Here is a 21,267-nt window from a genome sequence, read left to right on the forward strand (position 1 = left end):
GGGTACGGGTATGGATACAGATCCATACCCACGAACGTTTATGGGTACGGGTATGGGTTGAGTTTTGTCTCGTGGGTATGGATTCGCGAACTATATATCTGTGTACTACCCGCCCGATTGCCATCCCTACTTCCATGCAAAGGTTTGCACCATGCGCCCACCGACCACGTGGCGTCATCGGACTCCTGCCTGAGTCCGAAGTAGGGCCTAGGGGCTGACCCTAGAGCGTCAGGAGCCCTTGTTGGCGACCCAGACCCCATACGGGGGGTCCGGATCCCTACCCGGGGATCTGGTTTGTACACGTGGAGGCCCTGGACCTGCTAGGGGGTCCAAATTGCGTACATGGGGGTCCAGACTCGTTGGTGAAGTCCCTGAGCATATCGCCTCCCTAGACACATGGCAGCATCGGACCTACCCATAAGACGGGGACCAGCGCCGTTCTGGAATCGGAGTGGTTGGCCGAGGCGGGTAGCTCCCGGAGCATCGTCTAAGACGCCCTTGGGCGAATCGGAAATGCGTTTCTCGCCCGAGGCTGGAGCGGGCGAGTCGGGAATGTTTTTCTCGCTCGGCCTTAGCCTCAGACGAGTATGTGACTTGGGTCCCTCGCTCGAGGTTGGTCTCGGGCGAGTTGTGACTTGGGTCAAGCTGTTCAATTCATTAGTACACGATTAGAGATAATTATGTAGGTACTACATTTTGATGCATTAGTAAGGGGTAACCCTTTTATGTGGTACCAACACTCTATATCATCTATATACGCAATGATTAGGATGTAGTGTATTACACATTGCACACTAAACCTCTAAAAATTTGTGTGTTTTTAGCATGGATGTCACCAGTTCATAGACATACTATAATCAAAACTTACTCCCTGCTATTTCGAGTTAGTGTCCAGATTTGTTGTGATCTTGACTAGATGTACAAATGACAGCTGGGCTTTGAAAATTCTAAATCGTCTAAATTAAGTTTAACTAGTTCTAAGTTTTTTAATATAAAAATGTATATGGAACTATGAACTCACCAAAAAATCATATCAGAACTAAATCATTATTGATGTTAATAAAAAATATATGCAAATAATACATACTCCATTAGATTGTGGCTTTGTAGCTGTATATCGTTTGTATATTATATCATTATACGTTGTAGGCATGTCCTCGAAATTCATGGATATTCCTCCGCTGCGGAGGCTCCGCAGCGATCCAAAGAATCTTCATATTAAGAAGATTAAGGGGGTGTTTGGTTAGAGGGACTAAAGATTAGTCTCTAGTTTTTAGTCTATTTAGTATATTCTTACTATTTTTAGCCCCTAGAACTAAACTTTAGTCCACTAACTAAATTTTAGTCTCTAGATTAAAGAAAGCAAACATGGTCCTAGTAGTTTGATATTATGTATAGAAGTTGCAAAAAACTGACTTTAAAGACAACCAAAACATTCTACAATTGGAACGGAGTAGAAGAAATCTAAAGAGGTTGTTCACATTTCGGATCAAGCCACTCGTGTAAATAGACGGCCTGTTTGGTTTTTAGCTATCTGCGTCAATCTAGTGTTTGGTTTCTAGTCCATCTATTTTATTTTATTTTAGTTCCTAAGGGGTGTTTGGTTAGAAGGACTAAAGATTAGTCTCTAGTTTTTAGTCTCATTTAGTCCCTTTTTTGCCAAACACTAGGACTAAAATATGCACTAAAATGATTTAGTATTTAGTCCTTCACATATGTGCTAAAATGTGCTAAACCATATTAATTTCACATTTACCACTTATTTAGTTCAATTGTACTAATAGCAGGAGAATGTTAAAGGTCATTTTAGTCTTTTTATGAGTCATTTAGTATATTCTTATTATTTTTAGGCTCTGTTTGGTTTCTTTAGTCACTAGACTAAATTTTACTGACTAAAGTTTAGTGGCTAAAGTACCCCGTTTGGTTCTAGTGACTAAACCGAACTAAAGAGCATTAATTGTTGTGAATAATGATTGTTTTACCCCTATTAATTAATGGATGTTTGCTATAAGAAGAAAGTGGAGAGGATAAATAAGGTAAAAATACTACTTTAGTCCTTTTTAGTCACCTCTTGGTGACTAAAGAACTAAAGTTTAGTCACACCACTTTAGTCACTATGTTTGTTTCTTTAGGGACTAAAAGTGACTAAACTTTAGTCACTAAACTTTAGTGACACCAAACCAAACGGGGCCTTAGGGGGTGTTTGGTTTCTAGGGACTAATGTTTAGTCCCTAGATTTTATTCCATTTTAGTTCCAAAATTACCAAATATAGAAACTAAAACTTTATTTTAGTTTCTATATTTATCAATTTATACACTAAAAAGGAATAAAATGAAGGGACTAAACATTAGTCCCTAGAAACCAAACACCCCCTTAGTCTCTAGAACCAAACATGTTAGGGACTAAACTTTAGTCCCTAGACTAAGGCCCTGTTTGGTTCCTTTAGTCACTAGACTAAATTTTAGTGACTAAAGTTTAGTCGCTAAAGTACTCCGCTTGGTTTCAGTGACTAAACCGGACTAAAGAGTAGTAATTGCTGTGAATAATGATTGTTTTACCCCTATTAATTAATGGATGTTTGCTATAAGAAGAAAGTGAAGAGGGTAAATAAGGTAAAAATACTACTTTAGTCCCCTCCTTAGTGACTAAAAAACTAAAGTTTAATCATCCCATTTTAGTCACTATGTTTGCTTCTTTAGAGACTAAAAGTAACTAAATTTTAGTCACTAAACTTTAGTCACCCCAAAGCAAACGGGGCCTAAAGAAACCAAACATGGCCTAAATTGATAAATACGGAAACTAAAACTCTATTTTGGTTTCCGTATTTAGTAATTTAGAGACTAAAATAAAATAAAGGAAATAAAAATAAGTCCCTAGAAACCAAATAATTTTAATAGAGGTGTTTGGTTTCTAGGGACTAATGTTTAGTCCCTCTATTTTATTCTATTTTGGTCCCTAAATTACCAAATACGAAAACTAAAATAGACAATTCAGGCAATAAATACAGTGTTTCAGTATCCAAGCAATTTGTTTCAACAGAAAAAAAACTCACTGAATCCTGGTACATACCGTACATTACATATGCAAGTAAACACAAGTGTTCCTATGAAGCAACAGCTTTAGACATAAATCACCAGACTAGGAAAAAAAGTTCAAAGCAAATGACAGCTGCAGCACAACTGAAGTGTTGGCTTAATCCTTTCTCAGGTCGATATACTCGCGCATAGTACCGGCCTTGTTAATGACTACAATTTCCAACTTGTCTCCCTGCATATTTTGCATGTTTGTGGATCAGCGGAGTGGATATATATCGAAGAGAAAGAGGTGCGCAATTTTGGCAAATGAGTAAATGCAGCTTACAGTGTAGATGTCTCTCTCAGTTGCAGATGCGAACACGTCCTTAACTAGATCGATGGCCTCTGACTCCGACAATGGTGTGACAGCATCCTGCACACAGTGAAGAGATTCTTAGGCTATCTGCTATTATCGTTATTTCTAGTCACCGTTCACTTATATATGTGAATGCAAATTTGGTCAAATTGGTGTTTATTGAACAGATCCATTAAATAACATATGTAACTGCAAGAAACACACAGAAGATATATATAGAAATGTCCAGGGTTTACCCTGACAGGGAGTAATAGAGGACTTGGTGATTTTAGTTGATTGTCCAGGACTGGCATGATCAAAGTAGATCCCGTTCCCTGAGCACTGTAACCGGTTCTCTCATAGGAACCTACTGCATCATAGGTGAAAACGCATCCTTTCCCTGTGCAAGTACAGAACATGCTTATTTGAGTGTTCAAACAAGAAATGGGAGAAACTAAAGCAACAAAACTTACCCTCGCTGTCAAGCCCACCGAGCACATTGAAGGCGTAATATGGGAAGAATCGCTTGTAGTACAGGGTATTGGAGAGGAGCTGTGCCATGGCGGGGCAGCTCATCCTTTTATTATGCTGGTGTTGGTACAGCTATATACAAACAAATGAAAGACAATATCGTATCAGTGCTGGTGCAGTTTATAGTGCCTGTCTGCTTGATATAAGGGAACTGCTTGATATAAAAAAAAAGGATGGTAGAATGAACATATAAAACAATTTAGACGCTGATAGGAGTTTGTTGTAAATTTTACCAATTCTCTGGCAGCTAGGTTCTTCTGCAGAGCCTTAATATCACCTTGAAAGCCAGAAGATGCCAGTACACATTTGTCAGCCCTACACACATAAAGAGATAATCTTTATTCTTGGGCACTCAGAAGGGAAATCACAATCTGAAAAATATATAACATAGGAATCAAGGTTCCAAACGGCGCTAGGCACCTAAGCATAGATTAAATGTGCTTAGGCATCTATGTTGCTATCACCCACTAGCTGCATGCCAGGAGAATGAATACCATGAGGTAAGTATATATGACCTCTTGTTTCTTCGGCATTCACGGACTCATTGGTCCGCCATGCATTTAATTGTACAGATATGGCCTATACAGCATGCCAGGGCCCTGCTTCATGCTTAAGAGTGTCTAGGCAAACATCTATTAACTTTTTTTCGAACACTAAAAAAATTGTACTCCCACCGTTCCAAATTGCAAGTCGTTCTAGCTTTTCTACATACATAACTCCTACTAAATATCTAGACATAATGTGCATAGCAAAAGCTATGTACCTAGAAAAGCTTGAATGACTTACAATTTGAAATGGAGGGAGTAGCTGATAACCATCTTTCTCATAAAGTACATAATAATCAAAGAAAGCTTAGCAACCTCCACACAGTAGTGTCAATACTGAACAAAACAGAATTGAGTTATCATATATGCACCACTCACTTTAATTATGGTTCTTGTTGTGCATCTATGGGCACTCAAGCAAAGGATAAAACAAGTTTGCAGAGCAAAAACCTATAATTTGAAAAGTATTGGGTTATAATTAACAATAGCCATCAGACGCTCTTTCACACCACAGTTTTAGCGTAACATGCTCACCCTAAAACTGGGCACACAAAAAAGATCCCAACCATCTTCAGCTTGATCATTAGTAAGCCATATGTATATCAGTAGTGATACAAACCAGTATGTAAGTGTACATTATAACGTTATCCAACAACACTCACAAAATAAGAGTGGTACATCAAACAAAAGCATAACTCTGGATCAAAGCCTGCCGAAAACAAATTATAGTATTATACACAAATAGGACAAGTGAACTGGACCTATTGCCTGGCATGTTAAGAACAAATGTTAACAAAAATACAGTTAAGATAATCCAATAATATGAAAAGAAGTGTACTGGTTTAAGAGGTTACAAGACTTGCTGTGAATCGTTTTTTCCACAACAGGGCACACCCAAATTTCATTACCACTATTAAGTATATCAGACCGTCTTCAACGTTTGCCGCAGTCAGTCCCCCTTCACACCTGAAGGGGCTACAGTCTCACGCCAAAGCATGCACCGCTTCCCCCTACCTCCCCCCCTACTGTGCGACACTGCTAGCACTTGCACAGGACACCACCAGATGTGGAGGTGCGGCAACCAGACCCCTTCCCTCGATGCGCGTGCATGGCAATGTTTGTTAGTGGATGAAAAATTGGTAATGGATAATAAATAGGTATTTATTATTTAAAAATTAAAATGATATTTTATGGAGGTAGTAGTGTATAGGGGGAGAATTTAAGGGGAACCGATGTAGAGGGTAGCGAAATAGGGGAAGAGAGATTGCTGACGTGACGGGGTAGTGGGATATAGGGGAAGAAATATAGAGGAGACTGTTGAAGAGAGTATCAATGCCATATGTTGTGGGCCCATGAGAATTCTATATGCTTAGCAACTACAAAAGCAACCAAATTATAGAGAAACCACATGTAAGAATTTAAACTGTAAACGCCAGCTAAAACAAATCCCCTATAACATACAGAAAAGAGGGGCTCCTTTACTTCTAGAACCCAAACAACTTCACTGTCTGGAAACAGCACCAGCAAACCACACGATTGACAGCTATTCTCATTGTAAATCTTGAGGAGACAAAACAGTGGAATCCAAGCAATTCAACACATATAAGAGCAAACCTAAATGTCAGACTTACATCTCCCTTCCTAGTTCCTACAATAATATGTTAATACATTGCTCATCTGCCAAAACCAGAAGTTTGTTTAGCAAGGAATGATACTCTTATGATGAAGAAAGCAGCATCTAACCCACTGTTCTACAAGGATTTAGTCATATGAATGAAAGAGCAAACACACGAACTAAAGCTAGCACTAGTAAGAATGAACCACATATAACCCACTGTGCTCAGCATTATTAACGTAAGCAAATTTATGAACTAGAGATCATACCAGAGTAGCAAGCCAGTCAAACATTCTCGTTCACAGAGGGCACACTGAATTAACTAGTCATTAACGAAGAACTATCAGGCAAACGAAAAAAAGACGTAAAAATGCAAGGTATTTCCACCACAATTTCGGACCCGATCCTCCAAACACCAAACCCTAGCTAAATCCACCAGCGGCAGCACCAAATCCTGCAACGAATCCAGCCTCACCACCCAACAATCTGAGCCCGCGCTATACCAAAATCCCACTCGTGTCTCGCAATCCACAAACCCTAAAGCCCAGACGGGCAGATCGAAGCACGCGATTGGGTCCGGGGACTCACAGGTCGCAGATCTTGGAGTGATCACGCGTGAGGATACTGTATCCTACAGAGAGGCGGGTGTCCGCAGCGACGACACAGTAATCAGCGCCGGCGATGGCCACGCAGGTCCTGCAAGAACAAACAGACCCTCGTTAGAGGACACATAGGATACGACCAGCAAGCGAGGTTGGAAGGAGGCAGGGAGCCTACCCGCCGTTGTTCTCGTAGACCCAGTCGCCGCGCCTCGACATGGCGATGGTCGGAGTGCGCTCGCTGCACGGGTTGCTGGTGGTGGAGTCACCGGAGTCGGAAACACGGAACGTGGAGTGGGGAAGCTGCGGACGCCGCCTTGTGTTTTGTTTCTCCCACCTTGATCCTTTTTTGGGTCGTGGCCCGTGGGCCGACCGGCCGAGGTGGTTTGGGTTCCTCTACTTCTTCGAAGGAAAAGAAGTCACTTTAGAGCATCTCAATACCCAATAAGGCAATAACACTCTCGAGGATAGTTTGGCAACAAATGGATAAAATACCTAGGAAAGTAATCCATCAAGTTGATTTTAAATGGCACCTCAATTCCCTGGGAGGATTGTTTCCACTCGGGTGTATTTCCCTATCACTGTTTGGCAAACAAGGGGCTAACCCCTCTTAGACAAAATACTTCAGAAAAAATACAAAAAATCAAAGAAAAATATGAAATATTTAGAAACATAAAAACACAATGAAACATCACTAAAAATCTAAAAAAACATACACATGACTTGATCATCTAATATCCAACAAAGTTTAACTTAAATATCATCTAATATCCAACAAAGTTAATATATCCATCATCACATCACATAAGATCATCTTCAGTCACGCGTACAAATAGACAATATAACATAGAAACAGAGTGCAGGTCCCTTCGTTATGAACTTTGACACTAGAATAAATTATGAGTTTAACTCCTTTTTTACAAGCTTCATGTGGACTGTCGTTCCATTTTCCTTCTCCATGTCAGCTTCATGTGTTGCTTCCACTTAGCACTCTGCAAGTACCAAGTAACACCAATTGACACACGGTTTAGTTTACACCATGTACCAACATTTTACAACTAGGAAATGACCAAAGCGAAGAAACTTGCAGAAGTATGCATTAGTTTACAGCCAGGCATGCAGTGCAGAACATATAGATATACACTGTCTTACAATTCAGAAAAATCACTATGTTCATTTCAGCTCAAATATGCACTGTATGCACAAAGAAAAACCTACATCCAGGCATTGTATGCACAAATATGCACTGTATGCACAAAGATCATAAGGCTATGTTCCAAGTATCCTACAAGCTACTTTATTATTCAAGGATGCAGTTATGTAAATTGGTTGTCTAATATGGCAGGAGCGTCAAAGTTTCCAAAGTAGTTAGTGAAAACTAAAAACCAATAATACAACATGGACAAATGTAAACAATATGAAGATGTTGCTGCTAACATGTTCTTGGATGGCAATATGAAGCTGTTGCCACACAATATGTGCTCATGCTAAGCTAAAACCAAAATCATAAAGCTATGTTTTGTTACATGCTTAACTATGGGCATACATGATTTTGTGTTTTAGCCACATTCTTCGAACATTGTGGTTCATTGTTGACATGAAAGCCTCTCTATTAATCTCAGACTCAAAGACCTCCACAGCATATGACTTCTCATCTGTGAATCCATCCATTGCTTCCATTTCCTTCATACACTTCCTCATGGAAAGTTCTTTAAGAGCATCAAGTGTCTTGTTAGTTTGGCTCTTTTTTAACTCCACATAGTCTTCGAGAGCTGTTCCCACATGACTCTGCTTACGCTTTCTGCTTTTGCTACCTTCTCCCTCTCTTGCTTCATGAACAGCTGACACAGATTGAGCTTCACTTGTCATCTATTGTGCATCCAAATCAAATGGATTTGTATTGAATGGATGGAGATTCTGTTCAGACGTACTCCTAGCTGAAGGAACAACAAAAGTAGGAGCAGGAGGAACACTAGCAGGAGGAGCAAGAGTATCAACGGATAGAGGAGCATAAAGAGGCAGTTGTTGACTTGATGTGAAATTTAAGTCTCCCGTAGCCACACTACCTATAAAAATGAACAAATACAAATAGGTATAATAACTCATAGCCTTTAAGAAATGAGTAGAAAAGAGGAAATGGACACACACTCACCTTTATAAAGTGCTTCTAAAGAGTAGAAAAGAAGAAATGGCTTCTTGCGAAACCTTGCAACCTTTGGGTGAGCCTATTAAATGCAACATGAAATGTAATTAGTTCTCAGCAACAAAAAAATCATATTAAATAAGCAAAGACATAATGTTATAAGAAATTGCTTACACTAATCAACCTTGTCCAAACCTCTAGTTCAGCCAATATCATACATAGGGAGTCATTCCAACCAGTCCCGCTTTCCTTTCTTGAATCTCTTACTGCTTTGAAAGTCGCCTAGAGGGGGGGGGGGTGAATAGCCAAATCTGAAATTTATAAACTTTAAGCACAACTACAAGCCGGGGTTAGTGTTAGAAATAAAGTCGAGTCCGAAAGAGAGGGCGACAACAAATCACAAGCAAATAAAGCGGATGACACGGTGATTTGTTTTACCGAGGTTCGGTTCTTGCAAACCTACTCCCCGTTGAGGTGGTCACAAAGACCGGGTCTCTTTCAACCCTTTCCCTCTCTCAAACGGTCACCTAGACCGGTGAGCTTTTCTCCTCAATCAATTGGGACACTTAGTCCCCACAAGGATCACCACACAATTGGTGTCTCTTGCTTTGATTACAAAGGTGTTGAGAACAAGAATGGGAAAGAAAAAAAGCGATCCAAGAACAAGAGCTCAAGAAACACGAGCAAAAACTCTCTCTCTCTAGTCACTATTTGCTTGGAGTGGAAATGGGACTTGGAGAGGCTTTGATTCTATTTGATTTGTGTCTTATATTGATTGCACTAGCTCTTGTATTGAATGTGAAGTCTGAAAACTTGGATGCCTTGAAGTGTGGTGGTTGGGGGATATTTATAGCCCAACCACCAAAGTGGTCGTTGGGGAGGCTGTCTGTCGATGGGCGCACCGGACAGTCCGGTGCGCCACCGGACAGTGTCCGGTGCGCCAGCCACGTCACCCAACCGTTAGGGTTCGACCGTTGGAGCCCTGACAGATGGGGCCACCAGACAGTTCGGTGCGCCTTCTGGCGCTGCCCTGACTTCTGCGCGAACTATCCACGCACTGTAGCTCACCGTTCACCTTTTGCAGACGACCGTTGGCGCTGTAGCCGTTGCTCCGCATGGCACACCGGACAGTTCGGTGGCACACCGGACAGTCCGGTGAATTATAGCGGAGTGGCTTTTCCAGAAACCCGAAGGTGGCAAGTTGGAGTTGATCCACCCTGGTGCACCGGACACTGTCCGGTGCGCCAGACCAGTGCAGCCTTCAGTTTTCTTTTGCTCCTTTCTTTTGAACTCAATTTTGGACTTTTTATTGGTTTGTGTTGAACCTTTGGCACCTGCAGAACTTATAATCTAGAGCAAACTAGTTAGTCCAATTATTTGTGTTGGGCAATTCAACCACCAAAATCATTTAAGAAAAGGTTTGACCCTATTTCCCTTTCAATCTCCCCCTTTTTGGTGATTGATGCCAACACAAACCAAAGCAAATATATAAGTGTATAATTGAACTAGTTTGCATAAGGTAAGTGCAAAGGTTGCTTGAAATTAAAGCAATTTAAACTTTCATAAGATATGCATTGATTGCTTTCTTTCTTTTAATATTTTGGACCACGCTTGCACCGCATGTTTTGTTTTTGCAAATTCTTTTGGAATTTCTTTTCAAAGTCTTTTTGCAAATAGTCAAACGTATATGAATAAGATTTCGAGAAGCATTTTTAAGATTTGAAATTTTCTCCCCCTGTTTCAAATGCTTTTCCATTGACTAAACAAAACTCCCCCTTAATGAAATTCTCCTCTTAGTGTTCAAGAGGGTTTTACAAATTGAAAGAAAATCAAATATTTTAGATACCAATTTTTGAAAACTCCTCCTTTAAAATATAGATACCAAATGAGATAGAATTTCTTAGAGGAATACTAATTTCAAAGATACCAATTGAAGAACATTTAAAAATTTAAATGTGTTTCGAAAATTTTGAAATTGGCGTGATGGTGCGGTCCTTTTGCTTTGGGCTAATACTCTCTCCCCCTTTGGCATTAATCGCCAAAAACGGAGTCTTTAGAGCTCTTTTAAATTCTCTCCCTTTGGCAAACAATATATGAGTGAAGGATTATACCAATGTGGAGAGTGATGCGGAGTGACGGCGAAGGGTAAATAATACAATGGAGTGGAGTGGACGCCTTGTCTTCGCCGAAGACTCCATTTACCTTTCAATCTATGACTTAGCATAAGATGCACTTGAACAACACATTAGTCATAGCAAATGAAGAGATATGATCAAAGGTATATAATTGAGCTATGTGTGCAAGGTATCAATCGAAATTCCGAGAATCAAGAATGTTTAGATCATTCCTAAGTTTGGTAAAGGTTTTCTCATCTAGTGGTTTGGTAAAGATATCGGCTAATTGTTCTTTGGTGCTAACATAAGCAATCTCGATATCCCCCCTTTGTTGGTGATCCCTCAAAAAGTGATACCGAATGGCTATGTGCTTAGTGCGGCTGTATTCAACGGGATTATCCGCCATGCGGATTGCACTCTCATTATAACATAGGAGAGGGACTTTGGTTAATTTGTAACCATAGTCCTTAAGGGTTTACCTCATCCAAAGCAATTGCGCGCAACAATGGCCTGCAACAATGTACTCGGCTTCGGCGGTAGAAAGAGCTACTCAATTTTGTTTCTTTGAAGCCTAAGACACCAGGGATCTTCCCAAGAACTGACAAGTCCCTGATGTGCTCTTTCTATCAATCTTACACCCTGCCCAATCAGCTTCTCCTTATCGTTGACTGAAAGGGAAATGTGCCCTTGGGCCATTTCTAAGTATTTTGGCGATTGAGTGCCAACACAGGTGCTTAAATATGAATCTATACCCATGGATGGACAAAGTGCAAATCAAGAGTAAAGGTATGTTTCTAAGCCTTAGTACATTGTTTTGAAGACTAATGTATTGTGTCTAAGTGCTTGAAACAGGAGAAATCAAGTCAGAGAAAAGTTGGCTGTGTACAGCCAAAAGGCTGTTCGGTCTGGAGCACCGGACTGTCCGGTGGTGCACTGGACAGTGTCCGGTGCGCCAGGCTGCCTCGAGCGAAGTGGTCGCTCTCGGGAATTCGCCGACGGCGTACGACTAAAATTCACCGGACTGTCCGGTGTGCACCGGACTGTCTGGTGAGCCAACGGTCGGCCGGGCCAACGGTCGGCCGCGGATTCTGCGCGCGACACGTGGCCAAGCCAACGGTCAGAAGGGGGCACCGGACTGTCCGGTGTGCACCGGATATGTCCGGTGCGCCAACGGCTCCCGGATCTGCAACGGTCGGCTTCGCCATTTAAGGAAAGGAATCGGGCACCGGACACTGTCCGGTGTGCACCGGACTGTCCGGTGCGCCCGATGACAGAAGGCAAGGATGGCCTTCCAGATTTGTTCTCAACGGCTCCTAGCTGCCTTGGGGCTATAAAAGGGACCCCTAGGCGCATGGAGGAGCACACCAAGCATTCCTACAACATTCCTAAGCACCAAGACATCGATCTCACGCATTCGTTTCATTGTGATAGCATCTAGAGCTCTTGTTGAGTTGCGAACACTTTGAGTTGTGTTGCGAGCTCTTGTTGCAACTTGTGTGCGTGTTGTTGCTCTGATCTTTTGAAGTCTTGTGTGCGTTGCTCATTCCCCCTTTGCTCTGTGTTCTTTGTGAACTTCAATTGTAAGGGCGAGAGGCTCCAAGTTGTGGAGATTCCTCGCAAACGGGATTGAGAAAAAGCAAGCAAAACACTGTGGTATTCAAGTGGGTCTTTGGACCGCTTGAGAGGGGTTGATTGCAACCCTCGTCCGTTGGGACGCCACAACGTGGAGTAGGCAAGCGTTGGTCTTGGCCGAACCACGGGATAAACCACTGTGTCATCTCTGTGATTGATCTCTTGTGGTATTGTGTTTTGTTGAGACTCCTTTCTAGCCACTTGGCATTTCTTGTGCTAACACTTAACAAGTTTTTGTGGCTATAAGCTTAAGTTTTACAGGATCACCTATTCACCCCCCCTCTAGGTGCTCTCAATTGGTATCGGAGCCGTTCTCTTCAAGAAAGGGACTAACCGCCCGAAGAGATGGATCCTAAGGGGAAGGGAATTGTGATCAACGACAAGGAAAAGGAGTCCTTCGTCAACGAGCCAAAAGATGACAAATCCAATGACTCTGGATCGGGCCACAGACGTAAAGATGGGAAGAAGAAGACAAGACGTATCAAGGAGATCGTCTACTACGACAGCGACGAGTCTACTTCTTCCCACAAGGACGACGACTACGACAAACAAAAGACGGTCAACTCAAACTTTTCTTTTGATTATTCGCGCATTCCGCACAGCTCAAATGCTCATTTGCTCCCCATTCCACTTGGCAAGCCTCCTCACTTTGATGGAGAGGACTACGGATTTTGGAGTCACAAAATGCGTACACACCTATTTTCTCTCCATCCAAGCATTTGGGAGATTGTGGAAAGTGGAATGAAATTTGATAGCTCGGATAGTCCTTCGTTTATTAATGAACAGATCCATAAAAATGCACAAGCTACTACTGTGTTGCTAGCCTCTTTGTGCAGGGACGAGTATCACAAGGTGAGCGGCTTGGACAATGCCAAGCAAATTTGGGACACCCTCAAGATCTCTCATGAGGGGAATGATGTCACCTTACTCACCAAGATGGAGTTGGTGGAGGGCGAGCTCGGACGATTCGCGATGATAAGGGGCGAGGAGCCGACGCAAACATACAACCGGCTCAAGATCCTTATCAACAAAATAAGGAGCTACGGAAGCACGCGATGGACGGATCACGACGTCGTCCGCCTAATGCTAAGGTCATTTACCGTTCTTGATCCTCATCTCGTGAACAATATTCGTGAGAATCCCAGGTACACGAAGATGACGCCCGAGGAGGTACTCGGAAAATTCGTAAGCGGGCGGATGATGATCAAGGAGGCAAGATACGTGGACGACGCCTTGAATGGACCGATCAACGAGCCTCAACCCCTTGCTCTCAAGGCAACAAGAAGCAAGGAGGCGCTACCTAGCAGGGTGGCACAAATTGAGGCGGTCGGACTTAATGATGAAGAAATGGTCCTCATCATCAAAAGATTCAAGACGGCGCTTAAAGGTCGCAAGGGACAGCCAATCAAGACCAAAGCAAAGGGGAAGCGTTCGTGCTTCAAATGCGGTAAGCTTGGTCATTTTATTGCTAACTGTCCCGACAATGATAGTGATCAGGACCAAGGGAACAAGAGGGAGAAGAAGAAGAATTATAAGAAGGCAAAGGGCGAGGCTCATCTTGGCAAGGAGTGGGATTCGGACTGCTCCTCGTCTGACTCCGACAATGAGGGACTCGCCGCCACTGCATTCAACAAGTCATCCCTCTTCCCCAACGAGCGTCACACTTGCCTCATGGCAAGAGAAAAGAAGGTAATCACTCGTAATGATATCACTTATGATTCTTCTAGTGACGATGAGTCTAGTGATGATGAAATAGATTACTCTAGTTTGTTCAAGGGATTGGATAGAAATAAAATTGATAAAATCAATGAATTGATTGATGCCTTGAATGAAAAGGATAGGCTTTTAGAAAAGCAAGAGGATTTGTTGTATGATGAACATGATAAGTTTATAGAGGCACAAAAATCCTATGCTTTAGAAGTTAAAAGAAATGAAGTGCTCTCTAGTGAATTATCTTCTTGTCATGAAAACATTGCTACTTTAAAGAGTGTTAATGATGACTTAAATGCTAAACTAGAAGTTGCTAGTAAATCAACATCTTGTGTAGAAATTGTTGAAACGTGCACTAGGTGTAAAGATCTTAATGTTGATGCTTGTAGTAAACATCTAGTTTCAATTTCTAAATTGAATGATGAAGTGGCTAGTCTTAATGATCAACTTAAGGCTAGCAAAAGCGAATTTGATAAGCTAAAATTTGCAAGGGATGCCTACACGATTGGTAGACACCCCTCAATTAAGGATGGACTTGTCTTCAAAAGGGAAGCCAAGAACCTAACAAGCCATAAGGCTCCCATTCCCGCTAAGGAGAAAGGGAAGGCCCCTATGGCTACTAGTGCTAAAAAGAACCATGCCTTTTTGTATCATGATAGGAAAAATTCTAGAAATGCTTCTAGAAGTTATGATGCTTTTGATTCACATGCTTATGATTCTTATGCTATGACTGCTTCTAGTTCTCATGTTGTGCATGATAGAAAGGTTGGTAGAAGAAATGTTATTCACAATATGCCTAGGAGAAATGTTGTTAATGCTCATAGGAAAGTTGATGGACCTTCTACAATTTATCATGCCCTAAATGCTTCCTTTGCTATTTGTAGAAAGGATAGAAAGGTGATTGCTAGGAAGTTAGGGGCAAAATGCAAGGGTGATAAAACTTGCATTTGGGTCCCTAAGACAATTGTGACTAACCTTGTAGGACCCAACAAGAGTTGGGTACCTAAGTCCCAAGCCTAAATTTGCCTTGCAGGTTTATGCATTCGGGGGTTCAAGCTGGATCATCGACAGCGGATGCACAAACCATATGACGGGGGAGAAGAAGATGTTCACCTCCTATGTCAAGAATAAGGATTCCCAAGATTCAATTATATTCGGTGATGGGAATCAAGGCAAGGTAAAAGGGCTAGGTAAAATTGCAATCTCCAATGAGCATTCTATCTCTAATGTGTTTTTAGTGGAGAGTCTTGGATATAATTTGCTATCTGTTAGTCAATTATGTCATATGGGATATAACTGTCTATTTACAAATATAGATGTGTCTGTCTTTAGAAGATGTGATGGTTCACTAGCTTTTAAGGGTGTATTAGACGGCAAACTTTATTTAGTTGATTTTGCAAAAGAAGAGGCCGGTCTAGATGCATGCTTAATGGCTAAGACTTGCATGGGCTGGCTGTGGCATCGCCGCTTAGCACATGTGGGGATGAAGAACCTCCACAAGCTTCTAAAGGGAGAACATGTGATAGGTCTAACCAATGTTCATTTCGAAAAAGATAGACCTTGTGCAGCTTGTCAAGCAGGTAAACAAGTGGGAGGAGCACATCACAGCAAGAATATGATGACCACATCAAGACCCCTGGAGCTGCTACACATGGACCTCTTCGGACCCGTCACCTATCTGAGCATAGGAGGAAGTAAGTATGGTCTAGTTATTGTTGATGACTTTTCCCGCTTCACTTGGGTGTTCTTTTTGCAGGATAAGTCTGAAACCCAAGGGACCCTCAAGCGCTTCCTCAGGAGAGCTCAAAATGAGTTTGAGCTCAAGGTGAAGAAGATAAGGAGCGACAACGGGTCGGAGTTCAAGAACCTTCAAGTGGAGGAGTTCCTTGAGGAGGAAGGGATCAAGCACGAGTTCTCCGCTCCCTACACACCACAACAAAATGGTGTGGTAGAGAGGAAGAACAGGACGCTAATCGACATGGCGAGGACTATGCTTGGAGAATTCAAGACCCCCGAGTGTTTTTGGTCGGAAGCCGTGAACACGGCTTGCCACGCCATCAACAGGGTCTACCTTCACCGCCTCCTCAAGAAGACGTCATATGAGCTTCTAACCGGTAACAAACCCAATGTATCGTACTTTCGTGTATTTGGGAGCAAGTGCTACATTCTAGTGAAGAAGGGTAGAAATTCTAAATTTGCTCCCAAAGCAGTAGAAGGGTTTTTGTTAGGTTATGACTCAAATACAAAGGCGTATAGAGTCTTCAACAAATCATCGGGTTTGGTTGAAGTCTCTAGCGACGTTGTATTTGATGAGACTAATGGCTCTCCAGGAGAGCAAGTTGTTGATCTTGATGATGTAGATGAAGAAGACGTTCCAACGGCCGCTATGCGCACCATGGCGATTGGTGATGTGCGACCACAGGAACAATTGGAGCAAGATCAACCTTCTTCCTCAACTATGGTGCAACCCCCAACTCAAGACGATGAACAGGTTCATCAACAGGAGGCGTGTGATCAAGGGGGAGCACAAGATGATCATGTGATGGAGGAAGATGCGCAACCGGCACCTCCAACCCAAGTCCGAGCGGTGATTCAAAGGGATCATCCTGTCGACCAAATTTTGGGTGACATTAGTAAGGGAGTAACTACTCGATCTAGATTAGTTAATTTTTGTGAGCATTACTCCTTTGTCTCTTCTATTGAGCCTTTCAGGGTAGAGGAGGCCTTGCTAGATCCGGACTGGGTGTTGGCCATGCAGGAGGAGCTCAACAACTTCAAGCGCAATGAAGTTTGGACACTGGTGCCTCGTCCCAAGCAAAATGTTGTGGGAACCAAGTGGGTGTTCCGCAACAAACAGGACGAGCACGGGGTGGTGACGAGGAACAAGGCTCGACTTGTGGCAAAAGGTTATGCCCAAGTCGCAGGTTTGGACTTTGAGGAGACGTTTGCTCCTGTGGCTAGGCTAGAATCAATTCGTATCTTGCTAGCATATGCCGCTCACCATTCTTTCAGGTTGTTCCAAATGGATGTGAAGAGCGCTTTCCTCAACGGGCCAATCAAGGAGGAGGTGTACGTGGAGCAACCCCCTGGCTTCGAGGATGAACGGTACCCCGACCACGTGTGTAAGCTCTCTAAGGCGCTCTATGGACTTAAGCAAGCCCCAAGAGCATGGTATGAATGCCTTAGAGACTTTTTACTTGCTAATGCTTTCAAGGTTGGGAAAGCCGATCCAACTCTGTTCACTAAGACATGTGATGGTGATTTGTTTGTGTGCCAAATTTATGTCGATGACATAATATTTGGTTCTACTAACCAAAAGTCTTGTGAAGAGTTTAGCAGGGTGATGACGCAGAAATTCGAGATGTCGATGATGGGCGAGTTGAACTACTTCCTTGGGTTCCAAGTGAAGCAACTCAAGGACGACACCTTCATCTCCCAAACGAAGTACACACAAGACTTGCTGAAGCGGTTTTGGATGAAGGACGCCAAGCCCGCAAAGACTCCGATGGGGACCGACGGACACACCGACCTCAACAAAGGAGGTAAGTCCGTTGATCAAAAAGCATACCGGTCAATGATAGGGTCTTTACTTTATTTATGTGCTAGTAGACCGGATATTATGCTTAGCGTATGCATGTGTGCTAGATTTCAATCCAATCCTAAGGAATGTCACTTAGTGGCGGTGAAGCGAATTCTTAGATATTTGGTTGCTACGCCTTGCTTCGGACTCTGGTATCCAAAAGGGTCTACCTTTGACTTGGTTGGATACTCAGATTCCGACTATGCTGGATGTAAGGTCGATAGGAAGAGTACATCAGGGACGTGCCAATTCTTAGGAAGGTCCCTGGTGTCGTGGAACTCTAAGAAACAAACCTCTGTTGCCCTATCCACCGCTGAGGCCGAGTACGTTGCCGCAGGACAGTGTTGCGCGCAACTACTTTGGATAAGGCAAACCCTCAGGGACTTTGGCTACAATCTGAGCAAAGTCCCACTCCTATGTGATAATGAGAGTGCTATCCACATGGCGGAGAATCCTGTTGAGCACAGCCGCACAAAGCACATAGACATCCGGCATCACTTTTTGAGAGACCACCAGCAAAAGGGAGATATCGAAGTGTTTCATGTCAGCACCGAAAACCAGCTAGCCGATATCTTTACCAAGCCTCTAGATGAGAAGACCTTTTGCAGGTTGCGTAGTGAGCTTAATGTCTTAGATTCGCGGAACTTGGATTGAATTGTAGCATACATGTGTTTATGCCTTTGATCATGTTCATTCTGCATTTTGTTGCTTATTGTGGTGCTCAAGTTGTACAAACACTCCCTGGACCTCACAAGTCCTGTTTGCAAGTGATGCACATATTTAGGGGGAGATGTGTTACAACTTGACCCTTTGAGACTAACCGTATGCTTGAGTTTGCTTGTTTTAGTCTCAAAGGAGAATTAAAAGGGAAAAAGTGGACTTGGACCATGAAAGACTTCCACTGCACTCCGATGAGAGGGTAACTTATTCCAAGTTCATCTCATGTACTCTTATTGCCTTTGTATTCTTATTGAAGATTTTGGTGAGGCAATGGGGTTCTAGGGCCAAGATTGATCCCGTTTTGGTGCTTGATGCCAAAGGGGGAGAAAATAAAGGCCAAAGCGATAAATGGATCAGCTACCACTTGAGAAATTTTGAAAATAGAGATTTTGAAAATAGTAGAATAGAGCTTTTTCAAAACTCTTTTGTTGTCTCTCTTGTCAAAAGTTGGCTTCTTGTGGGGAGAAGTATTGATCATGGGAAATAGGGGGAGTTTTTGGAATCTTGAATCAATTTTCTTTGGAAAACCTCTCTCGATGTCTCTACAAGTGGATTTGACTTAGAGATAGGATTTTGAGGTTGATTTGCAAAAACAAACCAAGTGGTGGCAAAGGAATGATCCATATATGCCAATTTGAATCAAAATAAATTTGAGTTTTTATTTGAAGTGATATTGCACTTGTTCTAGTTGCTTTATGTTGTGTTGGCATAAATCACCAAAAAGGGGGAGATTGAAAGGGAAATGTGCCCTTGGGCCATTTCTAAGTATTTTGGTGATTGAGTGCCAACACAGGTGCTTAAATATGAATCTATACCTATGGATGGACAAAGTGCAAATCAAGAGTAAAGGTATGTTTCTAAGCCTTAGTACATTGTTTTGAAGACTAATGTATTGTGTCTAAGTGCTTGAAACAGGAGAAATCAAGTCAGAGAAAAGTTGGCTGTGTACAGCCAAAAGGCTGTTCGGTCTGGAGCACCGGACTGTCCGGTGGTGCACCGGACAGTGTCCGGTGCGCCAGGCTGCCTCGAGCGAAGTGGTCGCTCTCGGGAATTCGCCGACGGCGTACGACTAAAATTCACCGGACTGTCCGGTGTGCACCGGACTATCCGGTGAGCCAACGGCCGGCCGGGCCAACAGTCGGCCGCGGATTCTGCGCGCGACACGTGGCCAAGCCAACGGTCGGAAGAGGGCACCGGACTGTCCGGTGTGCACCGGACATGTCCGGTGCGCCAACGGCTCCCGGATCTGCAACGGTCGGCTTCGCCATTTAAGGAAAGGAATCGGGCACCGGACACTGTCCGGTGTGCACCGGACTGTCTGGTGCGCCCGATGACAGAAGGCAAGGATGGCCTTCCAGATTTGTTCTCAACGGCTCCTAGCTGCCTTGGGGCTATAAAAGGGACCCCTAGGCGCATGGAGGAGCACACCAAGCATTCCTACAACATTCCTAAGCACCAAGACATCGATCTCACGCATTCGTTTCATTGTGATAGCATCTAGAGCTCTTGTTGAGTTGCGAACACTTTGAGTTGTGTTGCGAGCTCTTGTTGCAACTTGTGTGCGTGTTGTTGCTCTGATCTTTTGAAGTCTTGTGTGCGTTGCTCATTCCCCCTTTGCTCTGTGTTCTTTGTGAACTTCAATTGTAAGGGCGAGAGGCTCCAAGTTGTGGAGATTCCTCGCAAACGGGATTGAGAAAAAGCAAGCAAAACACTGTGGTATTCAAGTGGGTCTTTGGACCGCTTGAGAGGGGTTGATTGCAACCCTCGTCCGTTGGGACGCCACAACGTGGAGTAGGCAAGCGTTGGTCTTGGCCGAACCACAGGATAAACCACTGTGTCATCTCTGTGATTGATCTCTTGTGGTATTGTGTTTTGTTGAGACTCCTTTCTAGCCACTTGGCATTTCTTGTGCTAACACTTAACAAGTTTTTGTGGCTATAAGCTTAAGTTTTACAGGATCACCTATTCACCCCCCCTCTAGGTGCTCTCATTGACCACCATCCCCTTTCCCTTAGGATCCATCTCTTCGGGCGATTAGTCCCTTTCGTGAAGAGAACGACTCTGATACCAATTGAGAGCACCTAGATGGGGGTGAATAGGTGATCCTGTAAAAACTTAAAACTTATAGCCACAAAACTTGATTAAGTGTTAGCACAATAGAATCAAGTGGCTAAGAACCGAGCTCTTGTGAAACACAATAGTCACAAAGAAAACAAGCACAAGAGACTCGATGATTTATCCCGTGGTTCGGCCAAGTAACACTTGCCTACTCCACGTTGTGGCGTCCCAATGGACGAGGGTTGCACTCAATCCCTTTCAAGTGATCCAATGATCCACTTGAATACCATTATTGTTTTCTTTCTTATACTCTTTCCCAGTTGTGAGGAATCTCCGCAACTTGGAGTCTCTCGCCCTTACAACAGAGATCAAAGTGAAAGCACTTAGAGCAAGGGAGGGAAGCAACACACACAAATCCGCAGCAATACACACACACAGCCAAGACTTGAGCTCAAATGAATCGCAATAAGTTCACCACTAGAACAGAGCTCAAATCACTAAGAAAGTCAATCAAGTGCGCGGAGACGGAGTGTGGAAGACTTAGAATGCTCAAAGTATGCTTGGGTGACTCCTCCATGCGCTTAGGGGTCCCTTTTATAGCCCCAAGGCAGCTAGGAGCCGTTGGAGGCATTCTAGGAAGGCAATTCTTG

At 43.1% G+C, this 21,267-nt stretch overlaps 1 protein-coding gene across 2 annotated transcripts; it reads right to left on the bottom strand.

The window, feature by feature from the left end:
* Positions 1-2,990: 2,990 nt before the first annotated feature.
* On the bottom strand, positions 2,991-7,058 carry LOC100286342 (proteasome subunit beta type 1). 2 transcript variants are annotated; one of them, XM_020547811.3, is made up of 7 exons: positions 6,839-7,055; positions 4,688-6,757; positions 4,135-4,216; positions 3,844-3,973; positions 3,628-3,770; positions 3,362-3,448; positions 2,991-3,268 (listed from the first exon to the last, which is right to left on the bottom strand). In XM_020547811.3, the coding sequence occupies exons 2-7, from the start codon at positions 4,735-4,737 to the stop codon at positions 3,194-3,196; spliced, it is 567 nt and encodes a 188-aa protein (XP_020403400.1). In that variant the 5' UTR covers positions 4,738-6,757; positions 6,839-7,055; the 3' UTR covers positions 2,991-3,193.
* Positions 7,059-21,267: the final 14,209 nt, after the last annotated feature.

This window comes from Zea mays, chromosome 2, assembly GCF_902167145.1.
Source record: "Zea mays cultivar B73 chromosome 2, Zm-B73-REFERENCE-NAM-5.0, whole genome shotgun sequence".
NCBI lineage: Eukaryota > Viridiplantae > Streptophyta > Magnoliopsida > Poales > Poaceae > Zea > Zea mays.

Coding starts and splice junctions, on each gene's coding strand:
- LOC100286342 (XM_020547811.3), bottom strand. CDS start 4,737: ATGTACTTTATGAGAAAGATGGTTATCAGCTACTCCCTCCATTTCAAA. Junction 3,771..3,843: donor CGGTGGGCTTGACAGCGAGG/GTAAGTTTTGTT, acceptor GTACTTGCACAG/GGAAAGGATGCGTTTTCACC. Junction 3,449..3,627: donor CTCTATTACTCCCTGTCAGG/GTAAACCCTGGA, acceptor CACTGTGTGCAG/GATGCTGTCACACCATTGTC.